Source organism: Molossus molossus, unplaced genomic scaffold (genome assembly GCF_014108415.1).
Source record: "Molossus molossus isolate mMolMol1 unplaced genomic scaffold, mMolMol1.p scaffold_m16_p_1, whole genome shotgun sequence".
Lineage (NCBI taxonomy): Eukaryota > Metazoa > Chordata > Mammalia > Chiroptera > Molossidae > Molossus > Molossus molossus.
In genome coordinates this window covers 106,985,157-107,005,843 of record NW_023425344.1, presented here as the reverse complement: position 1 = coordinate 107,005,843, position 20,687 = coordinate 106,985,157, and the positions used below count along the sequence as shown (strand labels likewise).

Sequence of the window (20,687 nt, the reverse complement as noted above, 5' to 3'; positions counted from 1 at the left end):
GTATACCAACAGAAAGCTTTATTGAGTTTTCATATTTACTTACTGTAACTTTACTATGCTTCTAATTCCTAGATTTGTATCTCCAGACCTGATTTTCTGCCAAGTTTTAGGCTCATCTTATCCTGTTATAGACTATATAAAAGTTCTGTGTTCAAAAACATCTCAAAAACCAGGATGATCAACCTGAACCTTAAACCTGCATTAGGAAGTGGTTTCAATTACAGAATCAGACAGCTATGAGTTTCAATCTTGATTCCACCACCTGCTAGGTCATTAAGCAAGTTACTTGGTATTTCTTTTTTTTATAGTTTAATGTATTTTTATTTTTTTATAGTTTAATGTATTTTGATAGCAAACTTACAGGAACAGCACAGAAGACAGACAACATTAACATGTATGTACTTGTATGTAGGACAACTCAGTTAGAAAGTATAGTGAATGGATAGCCCTGGTCAGTTTGGCTCAGCGGTTAGAGCATCGGCCTGTGGTCCGGAGAGACCCGGGTTCGGTTCCCGCTAAGGGCACGTACTTCGGTTGCAGTTTGTCCCCGGCCCTGGTTGGTCGTGCAGGTGGCAGCCACTCGATGTGTCCCTTCACGTCGATGTTTCTCTCTCTCTCCCTTCCTCTCTCTCCCTCCCACTCTATCTGTACAAAAAATGTTAAAAAAAAAAAGAAAGTATAGTGAATGGATGGAATCTACTATATGATGAAAAATGCTATAAACACCAGCCCTGGCTGGGTGGCTCTGTTGGCTGGAGTATCATTCTGTACACCAAAAGGTTGTGGGTTTTGATTCCCTGTCACGACACATACCTAGGTTGGAGGTTCGATTCCCAGTTGGGGCCCATACGGGAGGCAACCAGTTGATGTTTCTCTCTCACATCAATGTTTCTCTCTCTCTCTCTCTCTCTCTCTCTCTAAAAATTAATAAAAACATATCCTTGGATGATGATTTTTTTTTAAAAGCTGCATGCCCGGCCATTGTGACTCAGTGGTTGAGCATCAACTCATGCACCAAGAGGACACCTGTTTGATTCCAGGTCAGGGCACATGCCCAGGTTGTGGGCCCAGTTCCCATGGGGGGCATGCAGGAGGCGGCCAATACATATTCTTTGTCATCGATGTTTCTATCTCTCCCTTTCCCTTCCTCTTTTTAAAAATTAATAAAGAAAAATAATTTTTTAAAAGCTACAAATATTGTTTGGTTGCCATCAACAAAAATATACTTTTTAAAAAAAATATGTTTCTATTTATATATTTTTAGAGAGAGGAAGGGTGAGATAGAAACATTGATGTGAGAGAGAGACGTCCATCAGCTGCCTTCTGCATGCCCCCTACTGGGGACCGAGCCTGCAACCTGGGCATGTGCCCTGCCCAGGAATCGAACCAGAACCTCTCAGTCCATGGAACTATGCTCAATCCACTGAGCTATACTGGCCAGGCAGAAATGTACTTGTTTTTGTGTTTTTTTTTTTTTTTTTTTTTTATCCTCACCCGAGGACATTTTCCCATTTTTTTGTTCAGGTAGAGTGGGAGGGAGAGAGAGAGAGAGAGAAACATCGACGTGAAAGGAACACATCGAGTGGCTGCCACCCGCACGACCGACCAGGGTCGGGGACACACTGCAACCTTGTTTTTTTTCTAATTCCCATGCTGGCATTGTTCAGAAAAACAGATTTATTTATAATTGTTATCAAGTTGAACTGCTAAAATTTATTCACTGAAACATTTTGACTTACATTAATGCTTTATGTGCCTTTATTTATATTTTAAAAATTCAAACACAAATGAGAATAGAAAAACTTCCAGTACCTGATTTCTGTCCCATTTTCCAATTTTGTAGCCAGTTACTTTCTCGAGCTTTAACATTGGTCGCTTTGTGGACAGTCTGTTTTGTATGAGCTGTAGTATAGAAACCTCTTTACTTTTACTCCCTTCTTCTTCAGCTGGAGCTCAATGAGCATGAAGTTATACTGAAACTGTGAACACCACAGTTATTTCCTTAAACTAATATTTGCTCATATGTATAACGGAAGTGATATTTACCTCATTGGGCTATTATGCTAGTAACCTAAACATAGCAACCAAATGCTGGATGTTTTCAATTGTTACTTCTGCTTCAGTGACTGGTATCACCTCTCTCAAACCCATTTTATTGGTGCTTAAGAATCATTCCTGAGTCTTCCCTTTTTTTAATTCTTCAGGTCTAATGAGTTACCAGTTCTATGAACTTAGCCTTTGTAATATTACCTTAGTTTAATCCCTATTCTTTTTTTTTTTTTTGCTCATCTATATTATTGTAGTAGTCCTTAATAGTTTTCTCAGTCTTTATTTAAATATCCTCCCCAATCTATTCTTTGCCTGGGCCAGTGATTGATGTTTTGCTTCGACACCAATCTGATCACACCAAGCTTATGTTAACAATCCTTCAGTAGTTTCCTACTGTCTCTAAATTTTTTAATTTTTAACATTTTAACTTTTAATGTTCTTCTTAATCTGTTTCCTGCTTATTTTTTTGTCTCATTTCTTGCTTAACCTATACAGATAGTCATTATAAATTCTTAGAATTTACCCTGCTCTCAGTTGCATGTTTCTTCCTCAAACTACCCTTTGCCTCTGTTCTGTAGCTCCTTTGGAAATTAGCTTTAAAAGTACCCATTTCTTCCAGTGAGTTTCTTTGACCCCACCACCACCACCACCACCCATACCCCACTCTATCTGCCCCAGGTCCACATTAGATTCCCCTTTATATGCACGCATAGCCCCCTGAGGATGTTTCTATCACTCTTCACAGTCTTTTGTAATTGTCTCTTTTTTCTGCTAAGCTTCTTAAAGGCAGAGACCACATATCTTGAATGTCTTTGTATCTCCAGAGCTCAGAATAATATCTGGCAATGAGCTCTCAGATGTTTGTGTAATGGATGCATTTGTTGAATGAATAAATTATGGGTGTGTTTTTTCGTGGAGAAATTGTAAGTATCTAGGAACCTCAATTATAGTTATAAGGACTTTATAATGTCCTAGTTATTTTATTTCCCTTGTTTGAAGATTATAGGTGCTTTTATTTATTATGAATCAATAATATTTATGTACTTTAGAACAAAGTAAATTGTACTGTTGATATAATAACTACTGTTGCCTTCAAGGGCTATAGTTTCTCAAAAAGATTTTTATTTTTTTACTGTAGCCCATTTATTACTGCTTTCCTCTTATTACAGTGTTAAATTCTTAGCATCTTAATTCTTCTCCCAAGAGCCTTAGTTTATAACAGGATTTCTCAACTCCCACACTATTGATACAATGGACCAGATAATTCTTAGTTGGGAGGAATTGTCTTAGGCATTCTAAGATGTTTAGCAGCATCTATTGCCTCTACCTACTAGATATCAGTAGCACTCCCTAGTTTTGAAAGCCAAAAATGTTTCCAAGCATGTCAGATGTCTTCTATGGAGCAAATCACCCCTAGTTGAGAACCCCCCTGATTTATAGATAATCCCATCTCTTACCTTTATCTGCAGAGATCCTCTCTTTCTCTGGGGGCTCTTTGTTCTCAGCATATGACCATGATCTCCCATCTTTTTTTTTCTTTTAATTGATTTTGAGAGAGAGAGAGAAAAACATTGATTTGTTGTTCCTATTTATTTATGCTTTCATTGATTGATTCTTTGTATGTGCCCTGACTGGTTGAACCTGCAACCTTGGCATATTGGGACGATGTTCTAACCAACTGAGCTATCCAGCCAGGGTCATGATCTCCCATCTTAAAAAACAAACACAAAACAAATCACCTATTTTTTCAGTAACTTCTTGTTTTCTCTTTAGCTTTTATTCATTTTCCCTCTCCTTCCCATCTACTTTTTAAAGAATGAATTGCTGCCCAACTGGTGTGGCTCAGTGGTTCAGCTTTGATCCATACACCAAGAGGTCACTGATTTGATTCCCGATCAGGGCACATGCCCAGGTTGTGGACCTGATCCCCAGTGGGGGGCATGCAGTAGGCGGCCAATTGATATTGTCTCTCATCGATGTTTCTATCCCTCTCTCCCTCTTCCTTCCTCTCTTTCTAAAAATCAATAAAGGAAAAAAAATTTTTTTAAAGAATGAATTGCTTCCATTCTCTCATTTCTCCCTTTCTTTCTAGCTTTTACCATGGTGCCACTGTGTTCTTTTCCTTGGAGAGACTGTTACTACCATCCAGTAGTCCACTTCATGATTATCCCTTAATCCTCTGTTCCCCCTTCACCTCTACACCCACTTGTATACTCCATTTAGCCCATTATACAGTCCTGTCTCTCCTACCTCCTAAATATCCCTAGAATCCACCTATATTGTTTATTCTCACAGCTGTGTCCCACAATGTCATCAACCTCTTTATTGGTCTCTGAATCCCAAGTCTAGTCCTATTCTATTTTATTTTCTACATTGTATCATGGGTGACCTTTTTAAAACAAAGTCTCTTCCCATTTCAACTATCAATCATAAGTTCTGAAGCCTTAGTATCTGCATTTTGAAAGGCTTACCAGGTGCTTTATATGCAACTCTAGTTGCTTTGTTCTTCTACTTAAACATTTTATTGCTCTTAGGAATTCCTGTTTATTAGCAAAGCCATTTTTTTTTTTTTTGATATGTAAAAAGACTTAGTTCAAGTGTTTCATGAAAAATCTGTATTTGTTTATTTAGTTACTGGTACCTACCTCTCCCCCTCGCCCCCCATTTGGGGAGGGATTAAGAGGAAATGTGGATAATTCTAACATTGATTAATGTTGTATGTCTGTGACAAATTTCACTGCTAAGTTATAAAATATTTCTTTTCTTTCAGGTATTTATAACAGCAATGATGTAGCAGTATCATTTCCAAATGTAGTATCTGGCTCAGGATCTAGTACTCCTGTCTCCAGTTCTCATTTACCTCAGCAGTCTTCTGGGCATTTGCAACAAGTGGGAGCTCTGTCCCCATCAGTGGCATCATCTGCAACCCCTGCTGTTGCTACAACTCAGGTATATTATAAAGTAACATGAAGATGGATTATCGGTTTTGAGTTTACTTGGAAGAGAGAGAAATGAGATAAGGACTTCCTATAGGAATTTATCAAGTATCTCTATTTGTATTGACATGTTGGAAATCATAAACATTTTTACATGATACTCATGAGAGAAGACAAAGGAATATGTTGGCACCAACTGCTTATTTTCAGTTTCTGAGTTTCTGAATTTTTTTCTAGCGATATAAAATAGTAATTTGGGCGTGGGGGGGGGGAGCTTTTATTCTCTCTTTTAAAAAGTTTGACTTTTTAAAGAACTATGAACCGCCCTGGCTGGTTTGGCTCAGCAGTTAGAGCTTTGGCTTGCAGTCCAGAGAGACCCGGGTTCGGTTCCCACTAAGGGCGCATACCTCAGCTGCAGTTTGTCCTTGGCCCCAGTTGGGTTGTGTAGGTGGCAACCACTCGATGTGTCCCTTTCACGTCGATGTTTCTCTCTCTCTCTCTCTCTCTCTCCCCCCCTCCCACTCTTATCTGAACAAAAAATGGAAAAATGTCCTCGGGTGAGGATAAAAAAGAAAAAGAACTATGAACCAATTTTGGACTTGTGGTTTTAAAAATTCCATTTATAATTTCAAAACCCACACAAATAATGTATGAATATCTATTGCCTTATGGTTTTAAAAACCAGTGTAGGGGAATATAGAATAAAGATTCAATGATCCCTTGCCCAGCCATTGTGGCTCAGTGGTTGAGCATCGACGCATGCACCAAGAGATTGCCAGTTCGATTCCCTGTCAGGGCACCTGCCCGGGTTGTGGGCCCAAATCCCAGTGGGGACCATGCAAGAGGTGGCCAATCTATGTTCTCACTCATAGATGTTTCTGTCTCTCCCTTTCCCTTCCTCTCTCTCTAAAATCAATAAAGAAACATTTTTTTAAAAAGAAGAGTGAATGATCTCTTTAAGTACTATATGGCTTTCCTCCTAGTGGGAGAGAAGTAATGTTCATAAATATTATAAATAATAGTGACTTTGTTGGTTTTTATTTACTTATTTTTTTTCCTCTACTTCCGATCTGTAATTTGATAGGTGACCTAGTCTACAGGAATGCTTTAAAAACAAGATTCAAATCAGAAAAATCATGATCTTGAATTACATAAAAAAAACAGTAAATGGGCAGAGCTGTTTATACATACACACACATACACCCTTCTCCAGCCTACCCTCAACCCCACATTTCCCTAAAGTGTATATTTTTTTATTTATATTTTATATTTTATTTGGAATTCTTTATTAGTTTACTTTTATTCAAAGCTCTAGTAGTGTGTTAACATTTTGAGAAAATTATAACAGTGATAAATGTCAAATTACACATGACTAGTTAAGTAGTTCTTTGTAACTTTCTATAAACTTATGCTTTATGTATGTATTCATAATTTCCATTGTATAGACCTTTAGAATGTATACACTTTTCTGTATTTTCTGTAAGCTGTACATTAAAGCACAACATTGTTATTTTTAAAATATGTAATGGTGCAATGTAAACAGTCACCATTACAATTAGGTTACATATTAGAATAAACAAGTTCACAGAAAATCAATAGTATGATTAGTGGTATAATCTTTGAAAATTAAAGTTAACTATTTGGTGAACCTCTCAATCTGAATAAGGGGGGTTGGACTGGTTTAGGAGAGTTCTTTAGCTTATTTCACTAGCCTTAGTGAAGGTAGCCATAATAATAGGGGTTTAGGTTAGAGAGCATGAAAAGATAAATAGTTCTTTCTGTTTTTATTTTATTTCTTTTAATTAAGTGTAACCATATGCTGTTGATAGCTTTATATTCCTGGATAAAGTCTCAGATGAACATTTTCACTGCATTTTTATTTTCTTTCTTTATCTGTTTTAATTACCTCTGGTTAATTCCAGGCTGATTTAAGCAAAAATCTCATTTCTTCTTATCCATGATGTTTGTGGTTTTAGGGGTTGGCATTTGGAAGGTCGAAGGGGGAAGTGGTGGTAAAGAGAAATTTATAGCTAGAGGGAAAATTCCACTTAACATGTGACTCAACCAAAGAACAAAGAAATCATAGTTGCAAGTAATCCAGGATTCAGTCCAATTAGAATCTTAACGGTTTATCCTCTTTCCATGTTTCAGTAAGGTGAGTCTCTTATAAATGTGATCAGCCAGTTAGACTCAAATGGTACATGCTGAGACAACTGCATCTATGTTTCTGTCTAGCAGTAAAGGCTTTCTGCCTTCAAGCTGGAGCTTATTTAGCCTGGCTTATCTGGTGCTGCTGTAGCAACCATCAGTCTCCAGGCAACTGAGGCACGTTGACCTCTCAGTTGAACTGAGAGCAGAACTACTTCAATTTAGCTGTCTGAGACAATAGTATTGGTATTGAATGTGCTAAATGTGAATTTTTCTAGGCAGTGTTCAAGGGAAATGATACAAAAATGTTTAAAATATGTTTAAATAGGACTCTTAAAAATTGTGATGCGTTTTGTAATTGAATCTTCTTTTCAAAATGACAAAAGTTTATTTCTGATTTAACTTTCATATAGGTCCTGTTTGTTTTCAAATCATGCAAGTCATTGTGTTTACATAATCACATCCTAGCCTTTTATATAGGGTTTTTTAAATAAGTAGTTAATTTAAAATTAAGAGAGCTGTGCTATAAGGTAAATTTAAATGATCAATATTTAAAATGTAATTATAGAAATCTTGTTATGGTTATTAAGAAAATCATGACATATAAATCAGAGAATAGAAATGTTAAATTCGAATAATTTCTTGCCTCCTCCTCTTCCCCACAAAAAGCTTAATGAAAGTTCTGATGTTTAGTGACTGGCTTAGTGTCAGCAGGAAAAATGCAGAGGTCATTCTTAATCTTTCTGGCCTTGATTTTAGATAGACCTCTTGTTTGGATTATTTGCTGTCTTAAGAATTGTTCCCTGCAAAGTAGTCAAGAAAGTAAGATCAGGAAACTAATAGAAATTAAAATTTGGAATAGATTTATGCTTTTAATGGGAACAAAAGGAGATATTTTTGTGTATTAAGGGTGGCAGGGTGGGGCTTCTGATGCTTAGTGCCGATTTAAAACTTTAAAAAAATGTTGGATAATTTGGCTTTATTTTCTTCAGTGTTAAATCATGTTTTATTCAATATGCTTGATTTTAGAATAATTATTCTTTCACAGATATCAACAATATATAGTTCCTTTACATTATTAGAAGATAGAACTACTGTCTATATGATTTTCTTAATGATGTGCTCTGCCCTTGTTGTATCGTGAGTATAGGTATAAATTAGTTTCTGTAGGTCTGCCATTAATTTCCCTTTTTGGGGGTTAATCCTTAATGGAAGATATGTTTTCTGATTGATTTTTAGAGAGAGTGGAAGGGAGGGGCGAAGAGCAGGGAGAGAGAGAGACAGAGGCAGAGACAGAGACAGACACATCAGTGTGAGAGAGACATGTGCAATTGCCCCAACCAGGGCCGGGGATCAATTTTGCAACCTAGGTACATGTCCTTGACCAGGAATTGAACCTGAGACCCTCTGGTGCACAGGCCGAATCACTAATCACTGAGCCATGCCAGCCAGGGCAGCCATTAATTTTCCATTTTGCCTTTCAAATTCCCCTGTTTCCTAGTTCTATATTCATTCTGTTCTTTCTTTGGGAGAATTCAGTCAGGTGCTTTCGTTTGAAGAATGATTCCTTTAATTATTAAAGAGAATTTAAGGCTGAATGTAATGAAAAAAAATTATATTCTAATATATTCTGCATTCTAGGTTTTGCTTTTGGATACAGTCTTCATGTAGATAATCATGGTTCATTGTTTACTCTATGTTGCTGTTATAAAAAGGATACCGATTTTAAAATAATTTAAATAAAGTAACTTCCAAGGTTTATGTGATTTAGTAAATGAAAATATTTAAGTATTTTAAAGGTACATTATAGTGACTAATGTTTTGTAGATTTCTATAAGACTTCTATGTCAATCAACTTTGAATATTTTGTTTTCCAATAGTATAACTTTGGTGTGTGTGCGTGTGCATGTGCTGGGGAGTTGTCTTAGATGCAGTCCTTGATTTTCTTTCAAAATGATGTATCTGATATGACATTTTCATTCTATTTGAGAAAATGATTCATTTTCCCAGGCCATTTCACCTGACTTGGTTGGTCAGAATGAAAGTTTAAATAAATAATTTTATAATGATTTGTAATTTTAAGGAAGCTAACATTCTAACAAAATAAGTTTTTACAAATGCTCTGTAATGTCACTTGGACGATGAAAAGGTTCAAGTAACTGCACTAGGTTTAAGTGGTGAAACTTAAGTTTGGAAGCAAGGCAATTTGACTCCTGAGCTTGCTCTTTAGATTACTAATCTGTAACATAGAAATGAATTTCCCAGTTATGTGCGTCTATGTCAAGAGGTATCTCTTTGAAAAACGTTGTTAGAAATTTTACTGTTTCAAATTATGTGACACAGTGCAAAAGCAGAAGTTTGAATCAGAAAACCTGAGTTCCAGGAGCTTTGATACTCACTAGTGTAACTGTGGACAGGTCTTTTAAATTTGTGGGCATCATTTTTTTTTCCATACATAAAATGAAAATTTTAAATACCTGTTTTACCTGTTACACATGTATGTTACGAAGTTCAAATGACAATAAGTACTTTGCAGACCGTAATGTACTTTGGAATGAATGGTTATCACACCATTAATGGTGTTATAATTGTTATAGGACATAATTAATTTCAGCTGTTAACAAAAAACAGCCTGATTACCAGTGAGAAATACTGTGTAGAAGCACCTTTTTTTGCTAAAAATAGTATTACATTTTTCTTTTAAACTCAAAATTCAGTGTTAACACAGATATATGAATTTTACCCATTTTAAATTCAGCTGTTGACTAAGGCCTTTTCCAGTTCTTGAATTATTTCAGTATCCACTGTAGTAGTAGGGATTTAATTTTTTCCCAAAAGACAGGTGATATATTGATTAGATATTAACCAATTAGGAAACCTTAGAATCGGTTGGCTAGTCTATGTGATCCTGTTGTCCAATCATGGATGTTCAGTAATGGTTTAACTAAGATTTAATCCCTCCCACTACTTTATTAGAAACTCAATTGTAGGGTATTTCAGCCTTAGCCTAAACAATGGTTTTGAATACGTTAAGCTCCTAACAATTAGGGAGCAGTTTGGGGCACTGAATAATGTGGAATGATGCAATTGAACCTGACAGCTTTAACAGTCAGCCTACTCATGGGACCTGGAAGTTGTTCACACTTGGTTTCATCTCTCATCACACGCTGAGTATTAAAGCTTTAGTGGTGGTAGCTGACAGAAATGGGATCTGTTACCAGAATACATTTCATAGTGCAAAGTTTGAATTGAGTTAGAGGATATATGAAGTTTCCCAGTGTTCCCCAATTTTTCCTGGGAGCTTTTCTAGTCAAACAAATTGTGTTTGCAAATTGAAAAAATGTATAAGTTTTAATTGTCATTAAAATATTTGGATCCTTACATTACATTTGTAGTATTGCTATATTATTATACAGGGGTGAGCAAAAGCACATTAATAAAATAAGAATAATTAATAAATAATACAAGAATAAATTCTCAGTTTCACATACTCAAAACTGTAAACCTCCTTTTGCCCACCGCTGTATATAAATTAAGGTAACATTACATAATGAGACATTTATACCTTCTAATTTTTCTTAGGTGAGTATGTTTTAGTCTTTGAAGTATAGCCATGTTAATTAGAATATAATTGGTAGATTATATTCTCTAACAAAGTTAACGGCAAAGACGGAAACCATAATAACTTATGAAAATAACTTTTTGAATAACAAACTAAAATTTGAGTGCTTACCATGTGCCAAGCATTCTTTTAAGCCCTTTAAATATATTCACTCAGCTAATTCTCACAATATTTTTACGAGACAGGTACCCTTATCTCCATTTTTACAGATTGAAGACAGAGTTATGTGAGACAGCTTGGTTTAAGACAGATACAGTAATAATAAATAAGTTTTTCTTCTGATAGTATATATGAAATAGGAATTTTTTAAAAAGTAATATTCAGTTTAATGAGTCTGACAAAGTTTTGGGAGAATATATTTTTAAAGCATGTGTCAGGGTTGCAAAGCTTGAAGGAAAAGCTGTGTTTTAGAGCTTGTTTGAATCGTTTGATTTTTAACATTTATTGACAGGTTAATTGTGCATTTAAAAAATGCTTGCTATAACCTCTTCCTTTATGATTGAAGTTTGAATTTCATATCTACCTCTAGACGATATATTGCTATACTTTCTAAAGGTGAAATTTTTACTCTAGGTACTATTGTTTCCATCCTAAATTTTCTTTGTTATTTTATATTTTTCTGCCTTTACCAACATTAGGGGGGAAAATAAATCTACCAGAACAATATCCACTTTTAAGTCTGATATTCACATAATTGAGTAGACTTAGCCTGACTTTTTCCCTCCACAACTAAATCCTTTAGGATGAGCTGAGTGCCTAGGAATTTGGTAGTTACTGTGTGCGAGCTCTTTTAAAACTTCTCTGTGGTCATAAGCAGACATTTCAAATAAGAGGAAAAGTGTTAACAGGGACATTTCAAACTGATATATCTTGTTAATATTTTAATATGGTAGGTATGTCAGTCTACTTAGGAAACACTAAATTCCTTTGTTTTGAGTTTGAATACTGCCTTGATAGACTCACATGTCTTTCTATATGTTTAAATAGTAAGTTAGAACTTTGCTAAGGGTATTTTTTGACTCAGGCACCTAAACATATTTTGTTTCAAAATAACTTAGCTTTACCTCAATAATTGTTCAGTTTATTCTTACTCTGCTTGCCTTAAGGTCCATCTTGTAAAATAATTTTACTTCTCTTAATGAGGCTTTTACAAGAGTGTTATTAGAATAAGTGTAATATAACATCTTGAGTGGAAGTGATTTCTTTAAACTATTAATCTTGGGGAGGGAACAAAAAACTTAACATATATTGGAATTTAAAGCAAAAGTTTATTATGGTAATATGAATTTATAATTTCATAAAACATTTTTATTTTTGATCTAATCTAACACCTGTTTTCACATTTTCAGTGGGACACTCACTGTAAAGCCAAGTACCTAGTTTGTTTTCAGTCATATTCTTTTTGTTTTAACTTCTTATGTAGAAATAATTTTAGATATATAGAAAATGTGCAGACAGGTACAGAGTAGAGTTCACATATATTATGGTTTTCCTTCACTCAGGTGTTAACAACTCATATTCTTATCATGCCAGTACCCTAGGAGGATAGCTGTCCACACAGCCATTTTCTTTATTTGGGCAAGATGAAATTGAAAAGTCATAAGGTAGTTACTTCTCTCTAAAAAGAATTGCCATTCTTTTTTTTTTTTTTTTAACCACATTGGTTAATTCATTTATGAATCCATAGTTGATTTGTTTTCACTTTTTGCCTATTAGGAATAATGCTTCTATGAATTTTTGCAGGAACATCTGTTTTCACGTATATTTTTTTAATTTGTATTTTCTCTCTACATTTAAATTAATAATTAGAAATATTGGTAACTTTGGACCATCATTTCTATGTGTCAACAATGGTCTGTACCTGAGTAATGTTTAACTTTCCTTGGTGTGACTTACACTCTCCTGGTTACTATAGTCCTCTCTTGTGTGCCTTAAAATTGGCCTTAGTCCTCAATTACTTGACCTAATACTTACATTTTGTTGTTCTCATAGTACAGTTAAAGTGGAAAAAAAATGATTACATTAATATCTCTATCAAATATTAAAAAAAAAAAAATAGACCAAGAAAACTGAGAGTGGGACTATTTATTTGCAGAAGTGAAGAATATTCCTACAGTTAGAGAATTTCCAGTCTTTATACCAGGTCTTCTGAAGTAGACTTATGGTACATTAGTAATTTGCTTTCAATATACTTTTTAAAGCCCATGTCCAAAGAGTACTGTGGAGAAGTATGTGTGTATTGTTTCCTTTATTCTTTGTTTCAGATTTCTTTTATATAAAAGCTTTAGTGCTCTTTATGCTTCATAATCACTGTTTCTTTAGGTGCACATGGATGTCCTTACATCCTCCGAATCTTAGTGTTTTCACTTATTAATGACAACAAAGGTTTTTGAAAATCTATAGATTGCCAGACATTACGTATGTAATCTTCTCAGTAAGGTGTCTTTCTTTTCCCCACTCGCTCACTTACCCTCCTTCACTGATACTAAGTTGAGGGATCTTTTCACTAAAATGTTGGGGATTTCTTGGCCCTACCTATGATGTCAAGTTATTGAGGGTTCCCAGCATTAATCATTCTAAACATCATTTCAGAAGTGTTGTTTAAGCAGTGTCAGACATTTGTGGAGTCATAGGTGACTCTTGTTACCTGCTTAACATGATGTTAATTAATTGAGTTTTAATGTAGAATGGTTTAAAAGTTTTAATACATCATAAAACTCTACCTGATAAAATTAATAACATTATTTTTTAATCCTTACCTAAGGATTTTTTTCCATTTATTTTCAGACAGTGGAAGGGAGGGAGAGAGAGAAACATCAATTTGAGAAAGACACAATGATTGGTTGCCTCCTGCATGACCAGGTCCAGGGACTGAACTGCAACCAAGGTACATGCTCTTGACCAGAATCAAACGCGAGGCACTTTGGTCCGAGGGTCACTGCTCTAACATCTGAACCAAACCGGTCAGAGCTAATAACTTATTTTTAATATCTTTTGAAAGTTTCTCAGAAATGCAGTATTTTTTTTTTTTAAACAACCAGCATAGTTTTTACTCATTCAGAAAATTTGGGAAATTGATCATTTAGGATAATAAAGATTATGTTCCCATTTTAGTTTATTATTTCATTAATTTACTTTTGCCTACCATCTTTATAAAATACGTATTTTCCTGCTTTGGAATTATGCTTTATCCTTTTCTGATAATAGTCATTATGCAAATCAGTTATTACGCTGTTTTACTACTTTGCATTTTGATCTTTTAATATAATGAACCTAGTGTGTGCTATGAAAACTAAGATAATTTGGAGACTACATCAAGAAATTTGAGTCTAATAAGGGTAAATATAATGCTCTTGGCAGAAGGAACCCTTCCTGAAAAAGGGTGTATTTCTGGGTTAGAGTAGCATCTTTTGATTCTTATGAAGAGACTAAGACAGCTTATAAAACTGATAATTGGAACTAAAAAGGTAGTTCAACTGGTATAACATTAGTCCTGATTCAGCCAAAAGGTGACTGTATGAAAAAGGGGAATCAAAACTCTAAGATGCAGATGCTCTAAGGCATCTAGATGTCCATGTTCTTTGAGCACCATCCTACCAGCACTCTGTAATATGTTTATTCTTGCTCATATTTTTCTCTCTCCTCTCTTGCTGTCAGCTGTTACTTCTTGCTGCCAACAAACTGTCTCAAGATATTACTTTTTCTTCCTCTTTCTAATTAATTTTCCACTTCTAATCTGTTGTATACTTAGTTGATCTTTTTAGAATTATGTCTAAAGTAAGAGTAAATTGGCTCTGTGAAGGGCATTTTTGTGTATAAGGTACCCAAGACTTTTAACACATGTCGCTGGTAACATCTGGTCTTTCTGTTTGTCTTTTCGGGGGATTTTTCTTTTTTTAAGTTATTTTGTAAGTAGCCAAGATTCCCAAGTATTTGACTTCTGGAGAGGTAAAAAAAAAAAAATTCCTACCATGTTTTTGTTTATGAATTGTGTATTTTATGTACGTAACACTAAATACATTGCAAGTGTCTAGTATGATCTTCAGGTTAAAATTATGACTTAACCTTTTACTAAGGTTAATTGATGGTTAACAGGACTTCACCGTACAAACTTATTGACTTTGTATACATATCTTTAATCAGAAAAAAAAAAAAAATGAAACCCAGAAATTGACTGGTTGATCTTAGACATTAAAGTAAGAACTGTGAAATATACCCTTTGAAACAGTGGAAAGTAGGGGCAAGATTTTACATCAAGGAGACTCTTCCTGTGAATTTAAAGTTCAGTTTTCATGCTTAATAAGTTGTCTAGAGGCCAAATACAGTGTCAGGGTTTGAGTCTTTCCAGAAACTCTGTTTATTCTCTGTAATATTTTGCTTATTATAATTACTATGCTGTCTTGGTCTCTTGTGTGCAGTTACACATGTAAAATCTCCCACGTCTTTTGTTTTGTTGTTACTCAGCTTCTTTTATATTTGGTGTGCTTCAGTTCTTTGACATTATTTTCCAGAATTCTGTTCTGAAATAACTGTACAATGGTTTTGTTTTATAAAAACTTAAATTTGATTTCAGTCATGAAAAAGAATAAGAAATGTCCTTTATAATGTGTGGTTCTGTGAAATCTGAAGAATATTTCAGGCTAGAAATAGCCTCCTGTGAGTATGACAGTATTTTGTGTACAAGAGATTGGCTTCCAAAAATGCCACATTTTAAGGTTATAATATTCTTGGAAAGTGGGAAAAACTGTTCACATCAAAGAAGGCATTTTTATTACATTGGATTACACAAGACTTTGGCCAGCCTCCTTAGCTTCATCTGTTTAAGGGTTCATTTTCGCTTGTTTGGCACAAGTCCCAGTAGAGGGCTTCAGAATTGTGGTTAGCAACATGAATGAATCACAAACTTTGGACCAGCTCTTCAGTTAGTAGAGCTGGCTTCCTGCCAAAAAGACAGTGCCTTATATGGGGTCAGGGCAAAACTGAATCGTTGAGCCTTGCATTGTATAGAAAACATACTTGTGATGCCTGTTTGCTTTCTTTTAAAATAAAAACAAAACAAAACAGAAAAAGCAGCAGGCTTCCAAGTCTATCAAAATAGAAAGTAACAAAATAGTGTGCAGGTTTTACTAATGACAGAGTTAAGCAGTGGAAATGTAGCTAGCTCTGTATAGTTAAAATACTAAAGTAGAAGTTAGATTTTGACCTCTTAGCATCCTGTGATGTAAGAAACTAAAGCAGTTAGGCATCTACCTGCCCTTATTTTGTAGTGGCTTTAATAAGATTAAATAGCCATATGTTCACCTGGTTACCATGCCACTGAGTTTTGATACTGACTAGATACATTGAAATTAAAATAGTAATAGTTAACTTTGAATGTCCTGATTTTTTTTTAATTTGGAGTTATGTAGCTTTTCAGAAATTGAAAGGCTATTGGTAAAACAAGTGAGACTGAAATTTGCTCTCCACATAGTCATGACTTTTTGCTTGTATTTGTAGGTTGGAGAAAAGAGTCATTAGGTCTATCAGAAGGAAAAGTATTAAGATATTTTCAAATATAATTCACGTACCTTTGTAATTCCTTTTATTTAGGCAAATACCCTATCTGGATCTTCTCTCAGTCAGGCACCGTCTCATATGTATGGCAATAGATTAAATCCAAATTCTTCAATGGCAGCTCTTATAGCTCAATCTGAAAACACTCAAACAGGTAAGTTTTCAAGAATTTTTAAACTCTAAAATTCTGTTCCCTTTACCCAATGTAATTTTCCCTTCAGTGGCTTATTTTATTTGAAAAGTATAAAGGTGTGCTTAATATAGAATTATGCCTTTTTTTTTAAACTAGAAAAATCACAGTTGGAAGTAAATAGTATGCTGTGCTGCAAAATAGTTATGTGCTTTTTTTTTTTACTGTCTGAAATGTAAATGTTTAAGCAGAGCCATCAGCAGGCAGGAATGCAACAATGTCTCCTGTGACTTCTGTGATTGATGTGTTCAGTTCTCAGTTCTATGCAATGAAAGTAACATAACACTGGGCTTTTCGGTGAATAGCCTAAACCTTTATTTGCATAATTCATGAAATTGCATTACACAAACTTGGTTAACAAAAATCCTGTTAGAGAATTTCTACAGTGTTTAGTAGTCCTGTGAATTTTTTACCAGTTGACATTTTGTAGCATTTGCCTCTTGTACTGTTTTAATAAGCTGTTGGATTTGCTTTGTTTCATTCCATCCTTAAGGATTTGTTGACATGTTCAAGTAGTCATGCCTGTTTGGGGGAAGGGAATGGGTTTAGCAGTTCACCAAGAATGGATCAGTCATGTCTTTACCCTTTAAGGGTCATAGGTTACCTGACTCAGAATAAGGGGAGGACAACCTTGAAAGAGGCCAGATCGGGTGATTTTATAAGTAACTAACTATAGGAAATACAAGTTACTTTTCTAGCAGAGACATTCTATTACCTCAGTACTATTTTGAAGAAATTAAATTTTTTCTTTTTAAATACAGGATTCTGTGTTTCTACTTATTTTTTTCAATTTGTGTGTTGTTGTATGTAACTATTCTTGGTGTGAGGATCAGTGTAGTGTGTGTGTGTGTTTAATTTTAGTCTTGGTATGTGGCTCTATGCAGTACATTATGTACTTTATGTCCTTTCTTGGGTTGCAAAGTGTTAAAATACAAAGCGTAAGGATTTGCTGTGATAAGCATACAGATTAGCTGTCCACCGCTGTGATTCATTACTTTAACCGTAGAAATTAAAAGTGGCTGAGGGGAGGGTACTGCAAATGCAAACCACGCTTCTGTGCTGTAAAATTGAAAGGAATGAAAGAACAGAACATAATCCATGGCCTTCTACACCCACAGAAACGTGTAGGGACAACGCCTTACATGCCACAGTTCAACAATTCTAAACTAGCAATATACTAGATCTTCTACTTTCATAGTAACTACAAAGATAGTGGTAAAGGTTTTATGTATGTTTTAGGAAAAATCAGGGCAAGAGCTTAAAAACTCTTATCTAGTGAGTCAACTTTATCAGCTATGAAATATTTACACTGCAGATCAGGATCTTGGAGACAATAGCCGCAGCCTTGTTGGCAGAGGAAGCTCACCCCGAGGAAGTCTCTCACCACGGTAAGCATTATTTACACTGCAAAGTACAGGCAAAAGAAACATTTTGAGATTGCAAACTTCTTTATCTCATATCAGCAGAGTATACATTTGTGAGGCTATGAAAGCAATCTGAAGATAAGCATGTCTGGACAGTCAAGAAAAATGATTCTGAAATAATTTGAATATTAATTTAAGCAGATTTCCAAGCTTTTATAAAAGTTATAACTCTTTTAGATTTCCAATCAATTTGAACTCTCTTGTTTTTATTATTTATATATTTAGCTACTGGTACTATTAATGTATTAATTGGGGTAATTCTTTTTGCTCATAAAATAGTATTAAAATCCCTTCCAGTTTTAGTTAGGTTGTGGGCAGTCACTTAAACCTTTAGTCTCTAGTTCCTAACTTAGTAAATGAAGTTCTTGTTGCTCATCTCTAAAACCCTTCTAGTTCTTAAAATTATTTGAATCAAAGTATAGCAAATGTGTTACATTATACTTTGAAGTTGTCTTAGATATTATATGCAAGAATTCAGGTACCATTTATTAATATATAATACATGTGAGATTATTCCTGTTAGCAGGATACTCTTAATTAGAGTTGTACTGAAGGCTTGAATTTCTCTGAGCACAATCTAAGTGCCCCAAATCTTCTATTCTGAATGGGGAGAAGAATAGTAGGAAGTATTGTGTCAGTTTGTAAAAGACAATGGAACTTTAGGCTCTGGCTTTTTTCTTTCTTTCACTGATTTTATTCCACTTTTAACTTCAATACTTTCTCCTAGTTTCTCTCTGTTCTTGAATTTTGTAAACTCTACCTAAAGTATGGTATTAAAGTAGGTGAGAATGGAGAGCAGGAGGAGGAAAAGCCCCATTCTAGAGTCTTTTTTTCAACTATGAGAAACTAAAAATTTTCAACTCAGGGAATTTAAAAATTCTATTAAAAATTAACATTTTTATGTGATAGTTGCCATGAGTATCAATATTGCCGTGTTGCTGATATAGTCAAGGAAGTTCTGTTAAGAAACATATTTGTCATTAAAGAGATTAGTACAGTAACCTCTGATTTTGCTGTTTCCTGGGTAGTATGTCTAGCAGTGTCTTTTTCCTATATAATTATTGGGTGAACTAAAAGTAGTAGTATTTTTCCTAACCGAACTCTGTAGAAAATTAAATATTCTTTCTTTTGAAACTAGGAATATGAAGTACACAATGATAATGTCTGATTAATCTCTAATTTTATGCTGTGGTTACTTCCGTATTGTTTCATTCTTTGTTTGAAAGAAGAAAGTTAATGAATTTTTGCTCATATGATTAGTAGAGGAAGCATTTCTGTGTTCCCCCTTAAAACTTAAAATACCATACAAGCTATCCTTCATGCTATTTTGCTTGGTATCATTATTTTTCATTAGCTAAATGGGATTTAACACAATAAATGATGCAGTATTATTTTCAGTATATATTTTCAACTCATTTTTTCTTTTTTTCTTTATTGATTTGAGAGGGAGTGAGAGAGATAGAAACATCAATGAGAGAGAACATTGATTGGCATCCTCCTGCATGCATCCCACTAGGGATTTGGTCCACAACCTGGGAATGTGCCCTGACCGGGAATCGAAATAGCAACCTCTTGATGCATGGGTTGACGCTCAACCACTGAGCCACACCGGCCGAGCTATATTTCCAACTTTATATTACCCTTTAAAAATCAGCCTGAAAAGTCTGACCAAGGTGGCTCAGTGATTGAGCCCATGCGCCAAGAGGTCATCAGTTCAATTTCTGGTCAGGACACATCCCCAGGTTATGGGCCAAATCCCCAGTGGGAGGCATGCAGGAGGCGACCAATACATGTTCTCTCTCATCGATGTTTCTCTCTCTCTCTCCTTCTCTCTTCCTCTCTCAAATCAATAAAGAAGAAAAAAAATTTTTTTTTCAAAGATCAGCCTGAAATGTAATAGCCTAAATTATCCTGACATAATAAACTATTTGGAATGTGATGGCTAAATGTATGTAGCACATGATGTTTTCATATGGAATAAAAAGCCTCATTTGTTTAACTTCTTATTTTAAAGAGATTTTTCTGGAGAAGCATTTTAAGGCAGTGGCAAAACAATAGTGGGTTGTTAAAAGACCTGAGTTGTAACCTCAGCTCTTTCGTTTACCAGCAATATATGAGTCTTTGGACAGGTCACTCAAGCTCCATTTGTTTCCTCAGTTGAAATAGAGCCACTAAGCCAGGCTTTGACTTCTCACTAGGTTGTTGAGAAGATCGAGATGATTATGTAAAACATTTTGGAAATTCTAAAACCCTTTACTAATGTGTTATGTTAATAAGGAAGCTGGGAACCAGAAATGGCCATGTATACTAATTTGAAACAAAAAGTGGATGATTGAGAACATTGCATGTTCTTTTTTTTTCTTTTTTTTAAGACAGGAAGGGAGAGAGAGAAACATTGATATGCTGCCTCCTGCACTCCCCCTACTGGGGATTGAGCCCACAACATAGACATGTACCCTGACTGGGAACCAAACCTGGACCTCTCAGTCCATGAGATTATGCTCAATCCACTGAGCCACACCGGCCAGGAGCATATTCATCATAATATAAGTAACACTTGGTTTAGAGGTATTAAGTTATTGTTTGAAGTACAGATATGACATTTTACAAAAATTTGTATAGAAGACACAAAATTGCTTTGGTCTTGATAATGTTCTAAATATTTTTAAATTTAGAACTAAATTTTATTTTATTAATATTTGATTGAGATTTTGTTGGTTGTAAATTAAAATACATTGTATATTAAAGTAGATTTTACATTATTA

The 20,687-nt window shown here is 34.8% G+C and overlaps 1 protein-coding gene across 8 annotated transcripts in view; it reads left to right on the top strand.

Moving 5' to 3' along the window:
- The window catches only part of MLLT10 (MLLT10 histone lysine methyltransferase DOT1L cofactor), a 290,083-nt gene that overhangs the window by 249,980 nt on the left and 19,416 nt on the right, over positions 1-20,687 (top strand). For all 8 annotated transcript variants that reach the window (XM_036281730.1, XM_036281756.1, XM_036281774.1 and 5 more), the window contains 3 exons: positions 4,820-4,998; positions 16,345-16,462; positions 17,814-17,886. In XM_036281730.1, coding sequence (XP_036137623.1) covers positions 4,820-4,998; positions 16,345-16,462; positions 17,814-17,886 — 370 coding nt within the window. The remainder of the gene's footprint in view (positions 1-4,819; positions 4,999-16,344; positions 16,463-17,813; positions 17,887-20,687) is intronic.